This window comes from Python bivittatus, unplaced genomic scaffold (genome assembly GCF_059951505.1).
Source record: "Python bivittatus isolate LINGU-HERP-01145 unplaced genomic scaffold, Pbiv_v1 ctg000080_np1212, whole genome shotgun sequence".
Classification (NCBI taxonomy): domain Eukaryota; kingdom Metazoa; phylum Chordata; class Lepidosauria; order Squamata; family Pythonidae; genus Python; species Python bivittatus.
Window position 1 is genome coordinate 54306882 of NW_028277035.1, and position 18742 is coordinate 54325623.

Here is an 18742-nt window from a genome sequence, read left to right on the forward strand (position 1 = left end):
TATGATCTTCACAGTGTCTCTCTCTCATCATGCATTTGCCATTACAGTCAGTTAGTACGCTTTGTCCTGTACCTGACCCGTTTTTCTCTCCCTCTCCCTCACAGATTGGAGAGATTGGAGAGGAAGGGATTACAAGAGAGGAAGCAGGCACACAGTGGGGAATACACATTGAAAGGAATACAGTGGGAGCTGCGAGCATGCTAGGCAAATAGCTGGCGCAACCACATTCCTTTTGATGTGTATTCCCCATTGTGTGCCTCCTTCCTCTCTTGTAATTTCTTCTTCTCCAATGAATGCAAATACAAACATTAATTCCCTTCTTGCTAATTATCCCAGTGCTGAGGTGAGCATTCCAAAGGGTGGGGGAATGGGGAAAAAGGAAAGCTGAAGTAAAATCATAAGCACAGTCACATGATTTTCCACATAGTGACTGTGCCACTTAGCGACTGAGTTGCCGGTCCCAATTGTGGTAGCTAAAGGAGGACTACCTATATATAATAGCCCTAAATAACTAGATTTGGTTAGTAATCACTTATAACCTTATACTTCTATGAAGCCATTCCATTTTGGGACTACCATTAATCCTGAGGTAACAAATTCTGTTATTAAATATCTGCTCTGAAATGTGCTACCCTTTTATCTTCCATCATTCACCTTTATTGAAAGCCCTGGGCTATAATATTTCAATAGAGAATTAAGTAATTGACTGTATGTCATCCATTGATATACTTTCCTGCCTACTCTTCAAACTATGCATACTTTTATATACTTTTATCATGACATCCCCCTGACTTTTCAGTACAGTATTGTTCCTTGGGATGTAGTGGACAAAACTGTTCATAATACTCCAATAACGTACCCATCCTGCTTTTATTACCTGACTGCTTACTGTGGAGGCAGAATAAATTGGAAAAGGAGAAAAACACACTATGTTGTCAAATTTTGCTGCCAGCCCTATCTGCAAGTTACTATTTTACAGGAATATACTCCCATGTTTAAGTGAAGTAGTGATTGTTAAAGGGTTAGGAACAGGCTAAGCTAGTTTTAGATCAGTATAATTTAATATTAATGATAGTTTAATATTTTGAAATCAGCAGCTGAAGCTAAACATTATAACCTGCTGATTGATGCAACTCAAACTCCTGTGAAGAGATTAGCTACCAACTTCAAAACTTGATAATCTAAAGTATAGATTTCCAGTACTTATTATAGATCTCCATTTTTGCCACATGACATAAAATATTAGGACTGTGCAAAGCACTGGAAAGGGTGCTTCTCAAAGCAAATTAGAATGAGCAAAGCACTGCTCATCCCAACACCAGAGCAGGCATCTTCTTTGGTAGGTTCACAAGGCTGCCCCAGTTGTCTGGCTGCACATATGCAGAGAACTGTTCCACTGGGACTGCCAACGAAGTGTCTGTGCATACATAACAAGTGCTTAGATAGCCTTTCAAATGCTATGCACAGCTCTAGATAAATATTTAGAACCAAGTGTTTGCACAATCTTAGCAAACTTGGTTATTCTTACTTAATTCAGTGTTCACTGAGATGGCCATGGCATTCTCCTTCACACATGCAAAAGAAACAAAGCTGATTCATTCAGCTGCGTCCCTTTCTACATTTTATTTCAAGTAATTTCAGATGCAAAGATGATACTGTGGATGAATGTACAATAAACTACATTTATTTTGCTTTATGGCATCCCATTTTAAACCACAGGAAAACTAATGTCTTTCATTTACTTTAAATTATTCTCTTTAGATCCCAAAAAGTTAAACAGGTCAAGAGGAAGGGGAAGACTGAAAAAGTTGTGGTTGAATGCAATCAGTGAAATCCTTAAAAAGAGGTGAGAGATTTAAAGAACAAAAGGCAATGTTTTGTCAACTATTCTTGTTTTTGCCATATGTATGGACACATCCAAAGCAAGAATAATTTGCAACAATAGAAAAGTATGGAGAGGTACAGTGAATCATGTTGATTTAATCTATATTTATTTAAATACAGATTTAGCTATATTTCCTTTTTTTCCCCTATCACATACCTTACATTTCTTTGGCTATTTCTTACTCCTTTTCTTCACTTTGTATAACTTTGCTTAACATGAAAGGGACTAACATTATGGGCATGTATATATGAGAAATATAAAATTGTTTCCCAAATAACTGCTACTCCCTCCTTTTTCAGGGCTACACTTCAAAAAGTTTCAGATTTTCATGTTTCCTGTCATGAGTTTCTATAAGAATTAGTTGGAATTTTAAAAACAATATAAATATCATAACAGTGACAATTACTGTGTTACCTGTGCCTAGAAACGGAGTGATGGCTTTCTGGTCCATAAGAGCAATTTTGAAGTGTGTTTCTTATAAAAGTGGAAATTTAGTGACTTCAGCCTTATTTGTTTATAAAAATAAAACTATGACCCATATCCCTTATAATGCTTGGAAACTTGAAAGCTTCCAACTATTCTGTAAAACTTACTAATAAAGATACTGCCTTTTGGATTTTGAAATGGTTTTCAAAGTAAATTTATGCTGAAAGTACAAATTCATTTGGCCTAATAAAAATATGATAGCTATGGATTTTGGATTTTTTTTTCAGAATAAATTTATGTCAAAATATATTTCCATACACTGCAGCATGCTTTGTAACAAAACCGCTGCATGTTGTGACTCAGTGGAAAGTCCTGGTGCACTTATAAATGTTAGGTTCTATATTGAAACACCGTCTGTTTTTCACAAGGTGCAGACAGTGAATACAAATCTCCACCAGTGAATAATTAGTAAAATGCATGTAACTACTGGCCTAGATTAAGATGCATATCTAAATCATTCTTCAACTGTCCCATGGGGCATCCTCTGAGTAGGTCCATGATGACTGCCTACATCTTTAAATTTTACTTGCTGGCCATAAATTAAAGTATTAAAAACCTAAATGGTGGCTGTTCTATGGAAATTTATTTTGTCTACCTTATTTGAATAAATAGTTAAATTATTTTAGATTATATCTTAGATTGGTGCAGTTACAAATATAGATTATGAGATTTCTCTGGTCTTTGAGTCTGATCTCAATATAAACACTCTAAGCCTATTGTTTTAGAAAGTAAAATATCACAGGTTAACAAGTCTGTGTATTCATTGAAGTATGTATTATATTAGCAATGAAGTTGAAATTACCTCAGCTTTTCCAGAGCCATAGCAGCACTGAAACCTTGGGTTTTTTTCTGTTGTCCAAGAAAGTGTTTGAAACAGAAGATATAGAAAAGCTAAACTGATCAAAGATCTGTCTGTCATTAAGTGAGAGTAATCAAAGCTTAATAATTGCCCTTTGTACTTCAAAGAAAATTTGTGCAAGAGTAGGATTGCAAAATTAACAGCAAGTTAGAACCTGTATTTTAGCAGCATCAAGGGCACTATGGTGACTTAGTATATTTCTGCAAGGCCAACCACCTTGGATTCCAGTTTTACATTAAACTTGGCTTTACCACTATATAATTATAAAGATGCTACAATATTCTTTCTTGCTAATTCAGTATCAAATATTTCTATTAATATCCCTTCCAGGGCAAGGTGTTTAAGTGGATTTAAGATCTATGGCCAGCAGATCTATGAATTTATGGATGAAATTTTCAAACCTACTTCAACTGGTACTTAGCACCTGATTTTGACACTAAAATAGCTATGGTTATCTTGTGGAATGACCTTTGCTGAGAAAAAGACAGGAAGAATGCAATCTTGTTTTTATTCCCAGAACTCTCAATGGCTTTTGATATTATCAACCACAATATTTTTTTCTGAAGAGGCTGTCTGAGATGGCTATGGGCACTACAGCTTTGCAGTGATTCCATTCATACTTGGACGGTTATTCTGAAAATGTGTATAACTGAGGATCTATGCATTATCCCACGTCACGTATGCTTCTGGTCCACAGGTATTCATTTTATCTCCCATATTTAGCATCGACACAAAATCACAGAAAGAGATCATTTGGGAATTTAGGGTGCAGTAACATCACCATGTTAATGACATTCTCTTTTTTAATCACATTTGGTGAGGCTGTAGAAGTGCTTCATCAGAGTATGACCACAGTAATGGACAAAATGAGGGCCAATATAGTGAAGCTAATTACAAACAAGATGGGGGCACTTTTAGTGAACAGTTTATTAATCTGGGTGCATGGAATTTAACCTGTTTTGGGACAAATTACACTCCTATTAAGGGATTAAGTATGTAGCCTGGGAATATAAGTATCCTTTAAACAGTTTACAGCAACAACTCTATTTGGATAAAATAGCTAAGCTTCAGTGAACCACGCCCCAGTGATCCCCTGCTTAGATTACTATAGCATGTGTATGTTAGGCTAACACTGAAGATAATTTATAAACTTCAGGTTAATACAAACATGGCAGACAGGGCCACAGAACGCCAGTGAAGGATTGCCTTTCAGGCCCCCACTTGTTTAAAGTTCTAAAGGAAAGTATAGGTACCAACCTATGGAGCATTTCAAGGGTTGGACCCAAATTTTCTAACCAGTTATTGCTTCACACAGGTTCTGATTTGAGCCCAAAGATAGTTGTCAAAGGCCTTGAACTATGGCAGGTGACTATTTGAGTAGCAGACTTTTAAGTAGCAGTTCCCCACCCCTCCTCAGTTTTGGAAGCCCTATAAAGACAGACTGGCCTGGCAATACATCTGTTGCCTTTCTAGTGCCAGGCAGATATCATTTCATTCTCTCAGGGCCTTTTCCTATATTCATTTTGTTTTGTTGTACTTTAAGTAGTTTTCATTTCCAAAAACCCTTCATATTATACAACATCCTTTTAAGCAAAGTATTCCAAATGATATAGATTTTAAGTTATCTGTTTGTTATTACTTTTTAATGTGATTTATTGGATTTCAGTTGCTTTTTTATTTTATGCTGTCTTAGGAATCATTCTTAAAAAAAATTCTGTAAGCACCTTTTGACTGGAATCAAATTCAAATAAATTAATTCAGAAAAGATGTTAATCATGCTAGCTGCCACATCTAGCATAGTATTTATTTAAATATCTTGCATTCTTGAAAACTAAATGTTTGTGTGTACTTTTAATAGGTTATTAACAGTGTGAGTTATTTGTGAAAGAAACACAGTATTGTGCAACAGACTATTTTGCAGAAGAGACAAACTTCAGAAAATAAGACCATCCATCATTTTCTAGACAGCTTCTTCTAAATCACAGTCACTTAAGCACATCTCTTTGAAGGTCAACTTCAAAGCATTTCACATTATTTTACTGAAGCAGCAGAAAAGAAAGAAAGGAAAGGCAGTAGATGTGAGAATTTGTTCAGTTGCAAACTATTAAGTACAAATATGGATTTGCATCTCTCTCAGATTAGCTTTAAAATACTGCTAAATGCCTATGTGATCAGCATGCTATTTAATGTATAAAAGTTAATAAAACAATGTCCAAACTAACACTGGGTAAGAATACAGAACAGCTAAAAGCCAAAACCAACCCAGAACTCTTGCATTTTGAATAGGGCCACATTTCTGCCATGCCCTTATGATAATGTTTCCACAAGAAAGGAATCAGGAACCCAGGGGTAACAAAGTTGTGAGAAATTAACATGAAATGAAAATTCTAAAATCTAGTATCAGTCACTGGCTTCCATGTCAAGGCTTTTTCTTTGTATTGGCTGTTTGAAAATAGGCCAGTTGAAAGGGAAGGAAACAAGGAGTGAATCATCACTTTTCTCCTGAATAAGTCAGTCAGTCAGTTTATAATAGTCTTACACCAGTACAAGCAATGTGTCCATGAGTGCTCAGTGAATATTTATCAGTCTATCTTAATAGATAGTAAATAAAATAAAATTTAAGACAAAGTTAAAACACATTTATAAAACAATGTGACTAGAATCTGTGAGTAAGGTCCAAAAGGAATAATCTATGTCTAGGTTATAAAATAGACTATAAAATGATATAAAATATGCTAATATCTAAAATTGCAGAGATGTGGTAGTATCTAAAATTTAAGTAAAACGTGGTAATATTTCTGTAAAGTTACAGAAAAAAACAGTCTAAGATTACATAGAATACATCTGCCTGGTGGGAAATTGGCCTATCAGAGTCCAGCGGGCCTTCCACGCTACTGCACAAAACCTAGCCACTGTGCTGTAACAAAAGGCAGTTTGTCTATGAGCAGCATCTGGGCATAGGCCGAATCTCGGCAACCAGGATATCTGCTAATCAGAGGAAGGACAAATCTGGTTCAAGTAAAAGGAGCAACGAAGAAGAACATGTTCTAAAGTTTCCACCTCTCCAGAATCACAGGGGCAGAGCCTTTCAGCCAATGGTACTTTTTTATATTTGCCATCCAATACTGCAGAGGGGAGAGCATGATATCGGGCAAGAGAGAAAGCTTTCCGATGGCTGGGTGTTTCTAGCTGCGGGAGGTAGCCAACAGCAGTGACAATATACCTGTTATGTGCTGATGACAGGAAGGCTGTAGCCTTCCCTAGATCTGCCTGGTGCTCCGTATCCTCTATCCCAGTGTTTCTCAACCTTGGCAACTTTAAGATGTCTGGACTTCAACCCCCAGAATTGCTGGCTGGGGAATTCTGGGAATTGAAGTCCAGACATCTTAAAGTTGCCAAGGTTAAGAAACACTGCTCTATCCCTTGCTTCAGGGTCCTGAGTAAAAGAGCCAATTCTCTCAACTATTCTGTAAAAGGAAAGTAAATTGCTATATGAAAGGATATACATTCTTTATTTTAAAAAAGCATGCTTTTGGATACTACTTTGCATGCAATTTACTTGGTAGATTAGGTTTATAGCCACATGCAAATCTAAAGGGTAAAAATTAACTTGGATCTGCAAAGGCTGTAAGGATTTTTTTCTGAAAAGTGAGAAAGCTATTAGTGGCTACTCAAACAACCAAAATTCCTATACTTAGACTCGTATTTTTTGTCTTCTGGACTGTTTATGTTTTCTATGCTGTTTCTAAATCTAATAGGATGAGGACGAAAATAATAATAGCAAAAATGACTTTGTTCTCAGTTTGGAAGCTATTACACTTGCAAATCCAGACAAAATAGTCCACAGAAGAAAATCAGAGAGATTGTAAAAAACAGGCAAAAGTCAATTTTCAGTTCTAGAATATGTAAGAATGTATAAACGTTTCTTCCTCAAGTACAAAGCTATCAACTGCGCCATGCATGAAAAAGTAAAATTCTATGAACAATATCAAAGGTAAAAGTAGGTGCTATTACATAAACACACATGCATACACACTGGGACATAAGCAGACTACTAGAGACTGTTTCACTGTGACTCATTTCATGTCCTGCTTTTACCAGAAGCTTTATGACAAACACATAAAAAGCTAGGAAATTACTCTTGGCTTTAGGGACTTTTCATGGATGTCAGTTGATGATATACTGTATAGCCAATTACTTAAGTTTTCTTGATGGTACTACATAAGCAGTACTTGGGAAATGTTACTTAAAGCACATTCTGTTTTCATGTGTTAATTCTAATGCCCTGGTGACCAAAATACGCTATTAAACCATTCATTTGTTCTACCTCTGCCAACTAGGAGCAGGGAAGGAGGAAAGAGAAATCACATGTAATCAGAATTGGGTTAAACATGGGCTACAACGTATATTTATTACAGCTTACATGCCCGCCAGCTCATATGCGAGTAATATTAGATCCCCAAACCGTAGAATTAAATGGGACTTGTGATCTCACTGTGTGGTCTCTAAGCAGAGATGGGATATTGACACCTATCCTCAAAGTCTTTTGTGTAACCACCTTTCTGGGGACCAAGAAGTGCCGACTTCTGCTTACTCTTTGAAATGGTCCCAGCTCCTAAATATAACATATAACAGAAAATAAAGATTTGTTACTTTAAACCTTTTTCTTAATCAATCTTATGAATAGACAGACTTGTTCCTTGGATTGATCATTTTCAGTCGCAACTATTGCCAGAGAAAGCTGAGTTTGTGGATGGTAGTGGGAAGGGAACAAAAGAAGTTTGTTACAGCTCCAGGTCATCAGTTTTATACTGCAACTTCATGGAAGGTAGCCGTGGCAATGCAAGGCAATGGAAGATGTCATAACTTTGGCTACTGAGTCAGGTGCATGATGAGCCATATTTAATTTAGTTAAACAAAACATGCTGTCTGAAAAAACACTGACATTTGCCTCATCCTCTGGCATGTGAAATAAGAATTACAATATCCTCTCCCATAAATACGATTGCATTTCATCATACATGCAGAGGAAAAGTGTAATTGTGTCTAAGACTGTCCCATTTTTTGCCTTTCTTATTTGTGGCTGCAAAACATTGTTGATTGTGGGGGACTCACTGCGGCGCCTACATTAGAACAGTTCCAAGGGGTTAATGTTGGAATAAGAAAAGGCAAGCCTGATTTTTGGCATGGCAAGAAACTGATAGCATAGAAACTGGTTTGCCCACAGTCTCATGCTGCTCATGTCTGGAACTATTGGAATTAGAACTAGCAAAACAGGAGCATTTTACTGGTACACTGAATCCTCTCCAATTTCAGAAGGATGTTGAATCTCAAGGCCAAAAGAATATGCCATTCTACCAATTTGTTTCCAAGATAAATTATCCCAATGAGCCTGCTTAGCAAGTGCCTGGCAGGGCTTGTAAGTGTCTGCAATGTGAAGGGTCTTCACCAGGGCAAAAAAAGAAAAAAAGACTCAGTTTTTGCCAGTTTGATGGGGGACCACAACACTGTTTATTCCCACAACACTGTGAAATGGGGCTCTTAGGAACATAAGGGCTAGATGCCTGAGAAGGAAAGACAAAAGGTCTTGATGAACAATTCTAAAGTTTTAGAGAAGAGTTGAGAAACAGTTTTAAAGACTAAATAATTGATAAAGCCAAAGGACTATCAGCTTGAGGATAAATATGTGATGGTTGAAAACAAACTGAAGAGGTACAGTGGGTACTCCACCAATTAGCCCTGTTTATGCATTTTTGTAAGTTTTAGAACATTTCTTATCAAACAGTGGTGGATAATATAATAATTTATAAATGGTTTTCCTGAGTATGGCCAATCAAAGAACACCCTTTTACCAGAAGATTAATAGGTGAGAAAGCTCTCTGCAATTTTCTCTAGCATCTAGGGCAGGGGTTCTCAAAGTACGGCCCGCGGGCTGGATACGGCCCGCCAGGGTCATTTATCCAGCCCGCCTGCCTGATTGGCCGCCGCTGCTGTCTGTCAGAAGCGGAAGTGTCGGAGCTGTGTCAGGAGCTGCAGGCGATGCACGAGGAGGGAGATCGCAGGGCCGGACTATTCTACATGACAGGTATGCCGGGTCCAGCGGCTCTCTTCCTCTCCTCAAACTATAGTCCGGGCCCCAACATTCTGAGGGACCGTGAACTGGCCCCCTGTTTAAAAAGTTTGAGGACTCCTGATCTAGGCCATTTCCTCTTACCCTGGCAGGTAGGAACGTTTCCAGTACTAAAATAGATGCTTGCAGACCCTTTCAGGCAATATGGGAACCCCAATAGGACATGATCTGCTGACTATTTGTTGTTACTGGCCAAGGAGAGAGAAGCAGTAAGGAAGTGGAGATATATTAAGTGCTGGCAATGAATGCTGTTTCTTTAAAAAGAAACTGAGCTCCTTATTAATTCAGAGTGTCATTCAGTAAAAAGTCAGTTATATATCATTAAGCTTTTAACTGTTTTATAGTTTGGAAAAGTTCATTAAACCATATAATGAACTATGTTAATAAATCCAACTAATTGTTCTCCTTGTTCCAACCCATGGCCTATTTCCTGACCCTTTTAGATATAAAATACTGTATGTTCCGTGATTAAAGAAAATTAGTAAGCTACAGGAAGGTAGTCAGGGTTAATGACAAAGCATTTGTTACTTCTTTGAAATAATAAAGGTCATCATACATGTTTAAAACAGTTACTGGCAGAAAGTAAATCCTGATAGGAAACTGGCCATAGTTTGCCAAGAAGCATCAAAGTGTTGATACAGGATTTTACCTCAGCTAACAGAAGAAATATTATCAGATGGATCACAAAACGCAGGTAGAAATGCATTTAGCTGAATTTGAAGTCAGGAGAGACAATGAGACCTCAGGTCACCACTAGCTTGGAATAGCAATGGAATGCAAGGCTTCAGTTCACTTTTGCAATTGTGCTAAGATATGGAGGTGATCCAGAACCCAACATGATTATGCCCCTCCCATTTTCCAAGGAATTGTCACAAGCTCAAATTCTATGTGATTATCACATAGAGTAACTAGAATTGGTAGATCTCTGCACTGACATAGTTGTCCAAAATGCTAAAGTTCCAAAAAAGCTCCCATAATATTACCTTGTTCTAGGGATTTACCTCTTCTCTTTGATTTTCTTAAATTTGGTTTCATGTCATCAAGTAATATTGATCAAGGATTAATACAGGAGCTTGGCTCACTATCCAGTAAGTTATATGATCTAAAATTGGCTTTTATTCTATTCCACATCTATGGTGAAGGGAAAATAATTAATTCAGAAATACCCAATATCATTTTAAGGACAAATGTTGTAAAACCATATTCTGCAGCAGAAAATCAGAAAACTCTTGTCTGGAACTTACAAATACATGCACTTCTTAATATACCTGGAAGTGTTTTAGGAATTATTTCTACAAGCATAGGACATTTCTATCATATTTCAGATATATAGCTAATGACAGCTCTTAATTCATTTGGAACGTTTTTACACTTTTTTTCAATCACCACATTTTATAACATTAATTACATACACTGAGCCTTATGATGAAAATATAAAGCAGAAGTAATAGATAATATCTTATAAAAAATGCCCAAACCTTCAACAAAGTGGTTAATTGATATCAAACAAGAAACAGGACTTGAGTATCAGTGACCAAAAAAGACGTAAAGATTAAAAAAACTACACACTCACCCTAGAGAGCCAGTTTGGTCCAGTGGTTAAGGCTCCAGGCTAGAATCCAGTTCTAGTTCTATTGATTCTATTGATATTATATTATATTGATTATATTATATTGATTATATAGATAGTTCTATTAATTGAGTTCTAGTCCCACCTTGGGCATAAAAGCCGGCTGGGTGACTTTGGGCCAGTCCTTCTCTCAGCCCAACTCACCTCACAGGGTTGTTGTTGTGGAGAAAAACGGGGAGGAAGGAGTATTAGGTATGTTCACTGCCTTGAGTTATTTATAAAAAATAATAAAGGCAGGATAAAAAAAATCTAAAAATAAAGGAGCGATGGTACATATTCACTTTTTGCTGTTTTAAAATTAGCCTAACTGCAATCTAATAGTTTTAAAGAAGATTAAGAAGGATAAAGCATCATCATCATCTGCAAGAAGATCACACAGACTGACTACAAACAAGGGCATGACAAAGTAGCAACAACGGTGCATTGGAATATCTGCAAGAAAGACTATTTGCCTGCAAGCAAGAACTGGTGGGACCACAAAACAGACAAAGTAATAGAAAATGAAGACAAGCACCTGCCACTTAATATTCCAGACTTAACAACTGTTGATAAGAAAGACAACAAAGTCTGGATAGTGGACACTATCTGGAGACGGCAGAAGAGAAGAGAAAGAACTGGAGAAAATCACAAAATATAAAGACCTGCAAACAGAAGTAGAACGACTATGGCAAAAGAAAGCAAAGATAATACCAACAGTAATAGGCACCTTGGGTGCAATTCGAAGCCATCTGGAGCACCACTCAAAGACCATCAGCATTGACAAAATCGCCATCAGTCAATTGCAAAAGGCAGCTTTACCTGGAGCAGCTTACATCCTGCAACGATACTTTTAACACCATCAAACAACATCTGCCTATCCCAGGTCCTTGAGAAGGACTCAATAGGTGGATAAAAATGCCAAATCTAGTTTAAACATCTGGCTGACTGTGCAACCAACAATGATATCAAAGACATATGCTGAATATAGATATTTAAGCAGATACTGGATAGTTTGCCAGGAATCCTGCAGCTGCATTCTACAAGGATGATCTTGCATTGAGAAGAGGATTGGTTACAATGGTCCCTTCCAGTTCTGCGGTTATGTGATTATGCTTGGGGTAAAATGACCAAATTTCTACAACTTTCTGGGGTCTTATAAATGTTATATTTTTGTTAATTATATTTCATATTTTTCACATTTTGGTATCTATCTTTTTCAACATATATACTTGTGTTATGCTATGACATTTTTCTTCATTTTGTAGCCTGGAGTCTAGACACAAATAGTTAGAAATTCTTTTTAACTCTGACCTGCGGTTTCACTGTGTTCAGTATGAAAATTGCTTATGTCAGCATTCTTTTAGCTGGCTCCATGCGATTTAATTTAAGCCAACCACAGAATGACTGTGATAGCTTTCTAAGATGCCACAGCAGGCAAGCTGGGGATGAGATGGGGGATCTAAACAGAAGCAATGCACACCAGATGTTAGCACAGAACATCTAAAATTATTTAGCCAGATTGAGCATCCAAGAAAGAATTTCCTTCCACACTATAATTATTTGCATCTAATCCAAGAAGCCAGGATGCTTACATTCACTTAGAAGCAGTCACACATCTTTTTCATCCCAACAATGTGGGTGCACTAAACAGGAATTCCAACTTTTCAATGGGCAATTTTTATGCACAACTGGAAATACATACATATATAACACACCTAACTTAAGAAATTTCAAAGATCCAAAAAGTTTCAACTGCAACTTTTATTTTCTATGTAGATACATACTATCCTTGGAATAATGTCATAAAATATATAAACTGAAAATCAATTCTAAAGAACAATGTCAGCTGTTAATTCTTACAACAGGCACACAAGGGTGAGATTTCATAATGGGTTGACTTATTTTTAAATGTCCCAAACAGCTTTGTATTTTGTATATGAAAAATATTAAAAGAGTTTAAATCTCACACACACAGACACACACATCAGGCACTAAAAACTTTAGAATAAACTAATATTATCATACCACTTTAGAAATAAAATGTACTTCATCTTATGCTAATTCTATAAATATTTCCAATATCACAATTCAAAGACTTACGTGTGCTTCCATCCAGCTAAGAATTATGCTATCCCAACATTGGGAGTTACTAGGTGGCCAGGGCTGAAGTAGGTAGTGGGTGGAGATATGGCCAAAAGTAGGTGGGGGCACCCGTTCTCTATTTGATACCCTAAATTGAAGAATGACTTGAATATGAATCAGGAAGAAACAGAAAAGAACAAACTTCATTTCTTAACAAATAGAGAATGAAGGAAACAAGGATACATCAAGCTACCTGCCTTTCAGACCCATGAACATTGTGTAAGTGCAGCACAGATCAATTGATAGAATGTTTTAATTTGGTTACCATGGAAACTACCAGCTGACCTGCAATCACAACACAGAAGACTGGTTCAGGATTTATTTTCATGTGTTTCATCCAACAGAGGAACAATAGTGAGTAGCCTCTTCCCTCTCCTAGTTGCACAGTGCAATTGTCTGCAGTGGGGAGCAGAGTTTTATCCCTGACCTGGAACCTAATAGTATGAGTTCTTAATCAATTGGGAAATCCCATTGCTGAAGACAGCAATGTTTATGTCAGTAAAGCAATTAAAAGATGAGAGGCATTGTTCTTCTTGTAAAGGACTGAATCTGCAAAGGCAATGCCTGAATGTAAAGTTCATGAAACATCCCCTAAAATTACTCAACTTGCATACAAAGAAACTAAGCTCTATTAACAAATTTGACTTGCAAGTCAGCAATTCACAAGCCTTTAAAAAAACTGCTCATTAATTCAAAATTAAAGTTTGCGCATTAGATCTCACACTTTTCTTGATATCACATATCTGTACACTGGGCTGCTTTGGAAGAAAGAGACAAAAACTGTTATTTGTATAGCATTGCCAAATGTTATTTGCAGCCAACTAATGCTTCATCGTTACAGGAAGTAAGTAAAGTAATTATGTAATATGCAACTAAGTAGTGTGAGCTGTCATGCAAAAATGGAGGAAAAAAATAGCGGTCCCGATCTTCACATATGGATCTAATTTCTTTTGTTATAAAATCCAGTTTTCTACTCTATGTAAAATGTAGTAGAAATAACACTATTTTGGGCCTCAAAACATGCTTAAAGGGAATTGTCTCAACTTATCCCATTTCTTATTTCTTGCTCAAGTTATAGTTCCAAGAATATTACGTTACAAAAAATAATTGTAGTAAGGAAGGACAGATCCCATTATGTCCACACAAGCACCAGAATGGTTCCATCTAATGGTACACACTTATGAAGAAGTTTGCTTCACCTGTAGGCATATGGTTACAGGTAGAAAAAATCTCTCTTAACATGTATTTTACACCTACGCTGCTTTACGATTTATTTTAAAATTCCACAGATGTGGAACCAGGCCCATTCTATTTTAAGTTACTGCAATCACACAAGTGATATAAGTTGTTCCAATATGAGTCTTCAAGGTTAAGACAAAAATAAAACCAGACTACCTGAAAAAAGCCTTGAATCATGATATAAAGATTCCATGGTGCTCTGGAGCAAGGAGGGCCACCAAGCCACAAAGCAGGGGTTGGCAGTAATTAATGAATAACAATGGTTCAAAATGGAAGTGTTGCAATTTAAGCTGTGCCACAGCCAAACCAGAAGAAAATTAACATGGTTCCTCGAGGAGAATGACAGGGTATGAATTCTGGTATGAGGCAGCAATCCAGGAGCAATCCCAAAGCCCCACAAGGAAGGGCCCAAGCACAGAGAGAAAAGCAGAACAAGCCATGAGTTAAAAGCACTTTTGGATCTAGTTCTCTCTTGGGTACTCTCTCTCTCTGGGAAAACAGATCCAAAGTTTGATAGAAGCACGTACCATCCCTCCAGTTTCACTCTATTTGCAAAAAATCTAATCTTACTCTAAAGTGAGTGAGTGTAGCATGGACCGTTGAAACTTTTCAAAATCTGGCATATCACTTTCCACTTTAAAGCACTATTTAAGGTCCCACAAACAAAAATAGCATGTATGCTACACTGCCTTGCCCACCTCCCACTTTTTTTAACAGGGCTTTTTCAATTGGACTGCATGCATAATTTGCACAGCGTTCTACAGTCTTTGTGTATATCCAGATAAAAATCAGCAGGAATGAATTACATTAATCAAAATTACCACTGAAATTTTGAGATCCCTCCCCAAAACCTCACCAGATCTGTACTCTTACAATAAAATCCATGAATACAAATCTCATTTTACAGATGAAACTTGTGATAAATGCACAGCATTTTGCCCACAGCTATACAACAAGTATTTCACTGGATTCTGGCTTGAATCCACATCTCAAAAGAGATGAAGCCTGTAGTATGCATTTCTGTAATTACAATTAAGTAGTAACTTAACACACTTAAACAAAACAACAAACTGGAACTATGCAGTCTCGGCCTCAGCAGCTGGCATGACACTGCAAACATCAGCTGCACTGCTACCTATCTTGGCCTAGTTTTAAATTTTTAAATTAAAAATTACACCTCCAGCATTTCAGAGCAAAAAACAGGGCAAAGTAGCAATATTAGCTGTCATATGGATTTCCCCAGAAAACTTCCAGATCCTGAGAATTCTGGAGAAATTAAGATGGGGGCAACAGACCCAGCACTTTTCTTGGAATTACATCCTCTACTACATGTCACTACCTATCCAACTGCCATAGAAAGTTCATAGGAAGGCCATCAAAGACGACTTGGTGGGATTCAAATCTGGTGCTACTTCTATGCATACTGTTAATGTGATGTTGAGTGCTCAAAAGTTCACTGTGTCCCCCACTATATTTTATTACGCTTTTCCCCATATCATCATAGCCAATCTATGAATGAATCCTGCAACAGCAACATGAGAAGACAGCAAAGGACAGTTCAGTTATCTTTTTTCAAACAAAAAACAGCTATCCATGTGGCTGGATACCAAGGAGTGCGCCTGCACTAAAATACTGGAAAAAACAAAGAAGAAAACTGCCATATAGTTTATTGAGCAGTCTTGCCCTTGAGGTGTAAAGCAGGAGAACCCACAACCAGTATATTTAAAAATGAATAATTAAAAAAATGGCACAGGGAGAAGTAAGAAGTATGGCTTTGGTCCCCATTTACCTCCCATAGTGCAGTAATATTTTTCCCCCCATACGGCAATGATGTTAACCATTATAATGTTCACTGAAGTCTGGGAAGTGGGGATGAGAATACCATTCTGATAAGGAACAACCTATTACTTGTGTGAGTACTGCAATATCCCTACAATAAAAGTGCTCTTTCAGACATCTGGATCCCTAATTCAGGTGAACAACTGCATACACATCAGACAAGAAAGATGGATTGCTTGGAAGTCTCTGAAGAGTTTACTTGCAATTTAAAGACTAGGTTCATAAAAGAATATTATCCAGAAGGGTGTGTGTCACTTTTATGTTGCTCATGTGTTCTTTATGTACATTAGTGTATTTTCTACATGGAAAATTCAGTATAGTAAAGTTATCTGAAGGGTTCCAGAATCCTCCACTGCTCTGCTTTCTAGTACAATGATGATTCTCTCTTACAGAAAGTCTCAGAATATTCCAGGCCCTTTTCTGGAAGCATTTGTGGTAATAATAATGTAGCAAGCTATGTTCCTTTTCAAAGATATTTTTTTCAAATTAAGCAGAACAGATATTAAACAACACCAAAGGCAGTTATATTCAAATATCTGTTTAGTTTTCCTTAAGGAAATACCTTTCTTTCAGGTATTTTTCTAATTCTAGTTGCTGTGACAATTTTACACCATAAAACTCTCTTGTAATAAAACTCTCTTGTAATAAATGTGTAAACTGAGAAATTAGTCTCAATTAAGTTAAAAAATAAACAACAAGAACAGCATTTATTTCTGAAGGATATTCTTTAATTGTTTAAGAGGGAACTTCCCTACCCCATACCCTCCAAATGCACTGGCCCTCAACTGCCATCATCCATGGCATGGCAAATGGAGCTGGAGCCCAACATGTTGGGAGAGCATCTGGTCAAGGAAGAAAAGAGAGTACATATTATTCCCTCTCCTCCAGCAAGAGAGTCAGTTATCTCTTTTTAAGATCAGTGAAATTTAAAAGATTTAAAAATTATTATATTGCACTCATGATCCTAATCCTGTTGACCCTATAGCTTATGACAGTAGCATGGAAGATCTCTCAATATTCTAGGTACATGTGGTAATACTTACATCTTTAAAGTAGAAGAAAATGTACACACCCACGGACACTTTATAACCTTACTTTGTTCTTATTTTCACTTTCTAAATGTTTAAATTTAGTTGCATTTTTCTTGACCTTTTGCAAAAGAGGTAAAGTATTAAATAGCAATAGCACTCCGCCTAAACAAATAAAAGGCTCTTTAAAGGGGAAATACTACTAGCAGGTTCCGCCAAGCCATTAACTTTTATAAAGAAAGGAAGTTGGCAAACTTGTAGAGGAGGAACTAACCTGCAACCTGGCACCCCAACTGATGTCCTGGGGCTACAGCTATCAGAATTCCCAGCACATCTGGAAGGTGCCAGGCTTTAACAAGAACTCTCTGAAAGCATCCCGAATAAGATAACCTCTTCTCCCACAGTCACCTCTAATATTTTCTATTTTAAAGCAGGAGATTGCAGACCCATTTCTAGATTCTAAGGAGTACCTAATTTATTGAAAAGGCAGGCCTTGTGATTCCAGCTGACATGTTTCCAATGCCAGCATTTTGGTGAGGCCTCATTTGTTTTTGTTTTCTTTATCCTTAGCAGATTTATACTTCGCTATCTTCAACAAATTCTCCAGAGATCTCTATAAAGTGAGAAGAATTTCAAACTGAAAAACCAGAAAAGGGAGAGATTAAGAGACCTGTGCGATGTTTGTGTATCTGTCTGTCTGTTGGTACTTGCACACACACCAACAGAAAATCAGCCCTACTGCCAACCAGAACTAGTCCGTCCGACTGTCTGTCCGTCCTTCCTTCCTTCCTTCCTTCCTAAGCCAAGCCATTACAGCCTCTTCAAACTGCACGTACTAAAACTCAGTTTGTTAAAAAGCAGCAAAGTTCTGCCTCCTTTATAACCAGGATCGAGCAGGGGTGAGAGTGGGGAATGCCACTGCAACATTTGAGTATTGGTAAGGGAAAAAAATCCATGTCAGCAAAGCACACACACAGATGTAGAGAGGGAGAGAGGTGAAGCCACCCAGAAGGCGGCCAGAAAGCAAGGTTTCTAGCAGCTGTGTAGCTTTTTCAGCAAGGGACAGACTGATGGGGCAGATCTGGAGGGAGGAGATGTGGCACCAGGGGAGGGGAGGGGAGTCCGTTCTCCGTGTCAGAGCTTTCTCAGGGCTATACAGGAAATGAGAAGTCAAACAAAGGGCCACTCTGTATTCTGTAATACAGACACCCTTCAATCCCAGGAGCTGAGTAATTAAAAAAAACTTTATTATGCCCTACAACCAGCAACCGATCTGAGGCAAAAACAACTTGCCATCCTAGCACTCAGCCATTGTTGCCATTCATCTGCACTTAATGTAGGAAGGAAGCATGTAGAAGTCATGTATATTGTCAAGAGACAATCATCCAGGCACAGGAAAGCTTTCAGTGGCTACAGAAACAGGAAATCAAAGTCTCCCGGCACAACGAAATAAAATTTATTAACATTTCATCTATAATAATATTTGCTGTCTTAGCATGATGCAGCTTGTGCCCACTGTGAGAAG

The 18742-nt window shown here is 37.4% G+C and overlaps 1 protein-coding gene across 3 annotated transcripts in view; it reads right to left on the bottom strand.

The window, feature by feature from the left end:
- The window catches only part of VGLL4 (vestigial like family member 4), a 101076-nt gene that overhangs the window by 47422 nt on the left and 34912 nt on the right, over positions 1 to 18742 (bottom strand). Inside the window, exon 1 of one of the 3 annotated variants that reach the window (XM_088134114.1) lies at positions 11697 to 11810. The exons of the other annotated variants lie outside the window; for them this stretch is intronic. Within the exon in view, the coding sequence (XP_087990240.1) occupies positions 11697 to 11718 (22 nt within the window). The 5' untranslated portion in view covers positions 11719 to 11810. Of the gene's footprint in view, positions 1 to 11696; positions 11811 to 18742 lie in introns of those variants that run through there. 3 annotated transcript variants of the gene reach the window in all.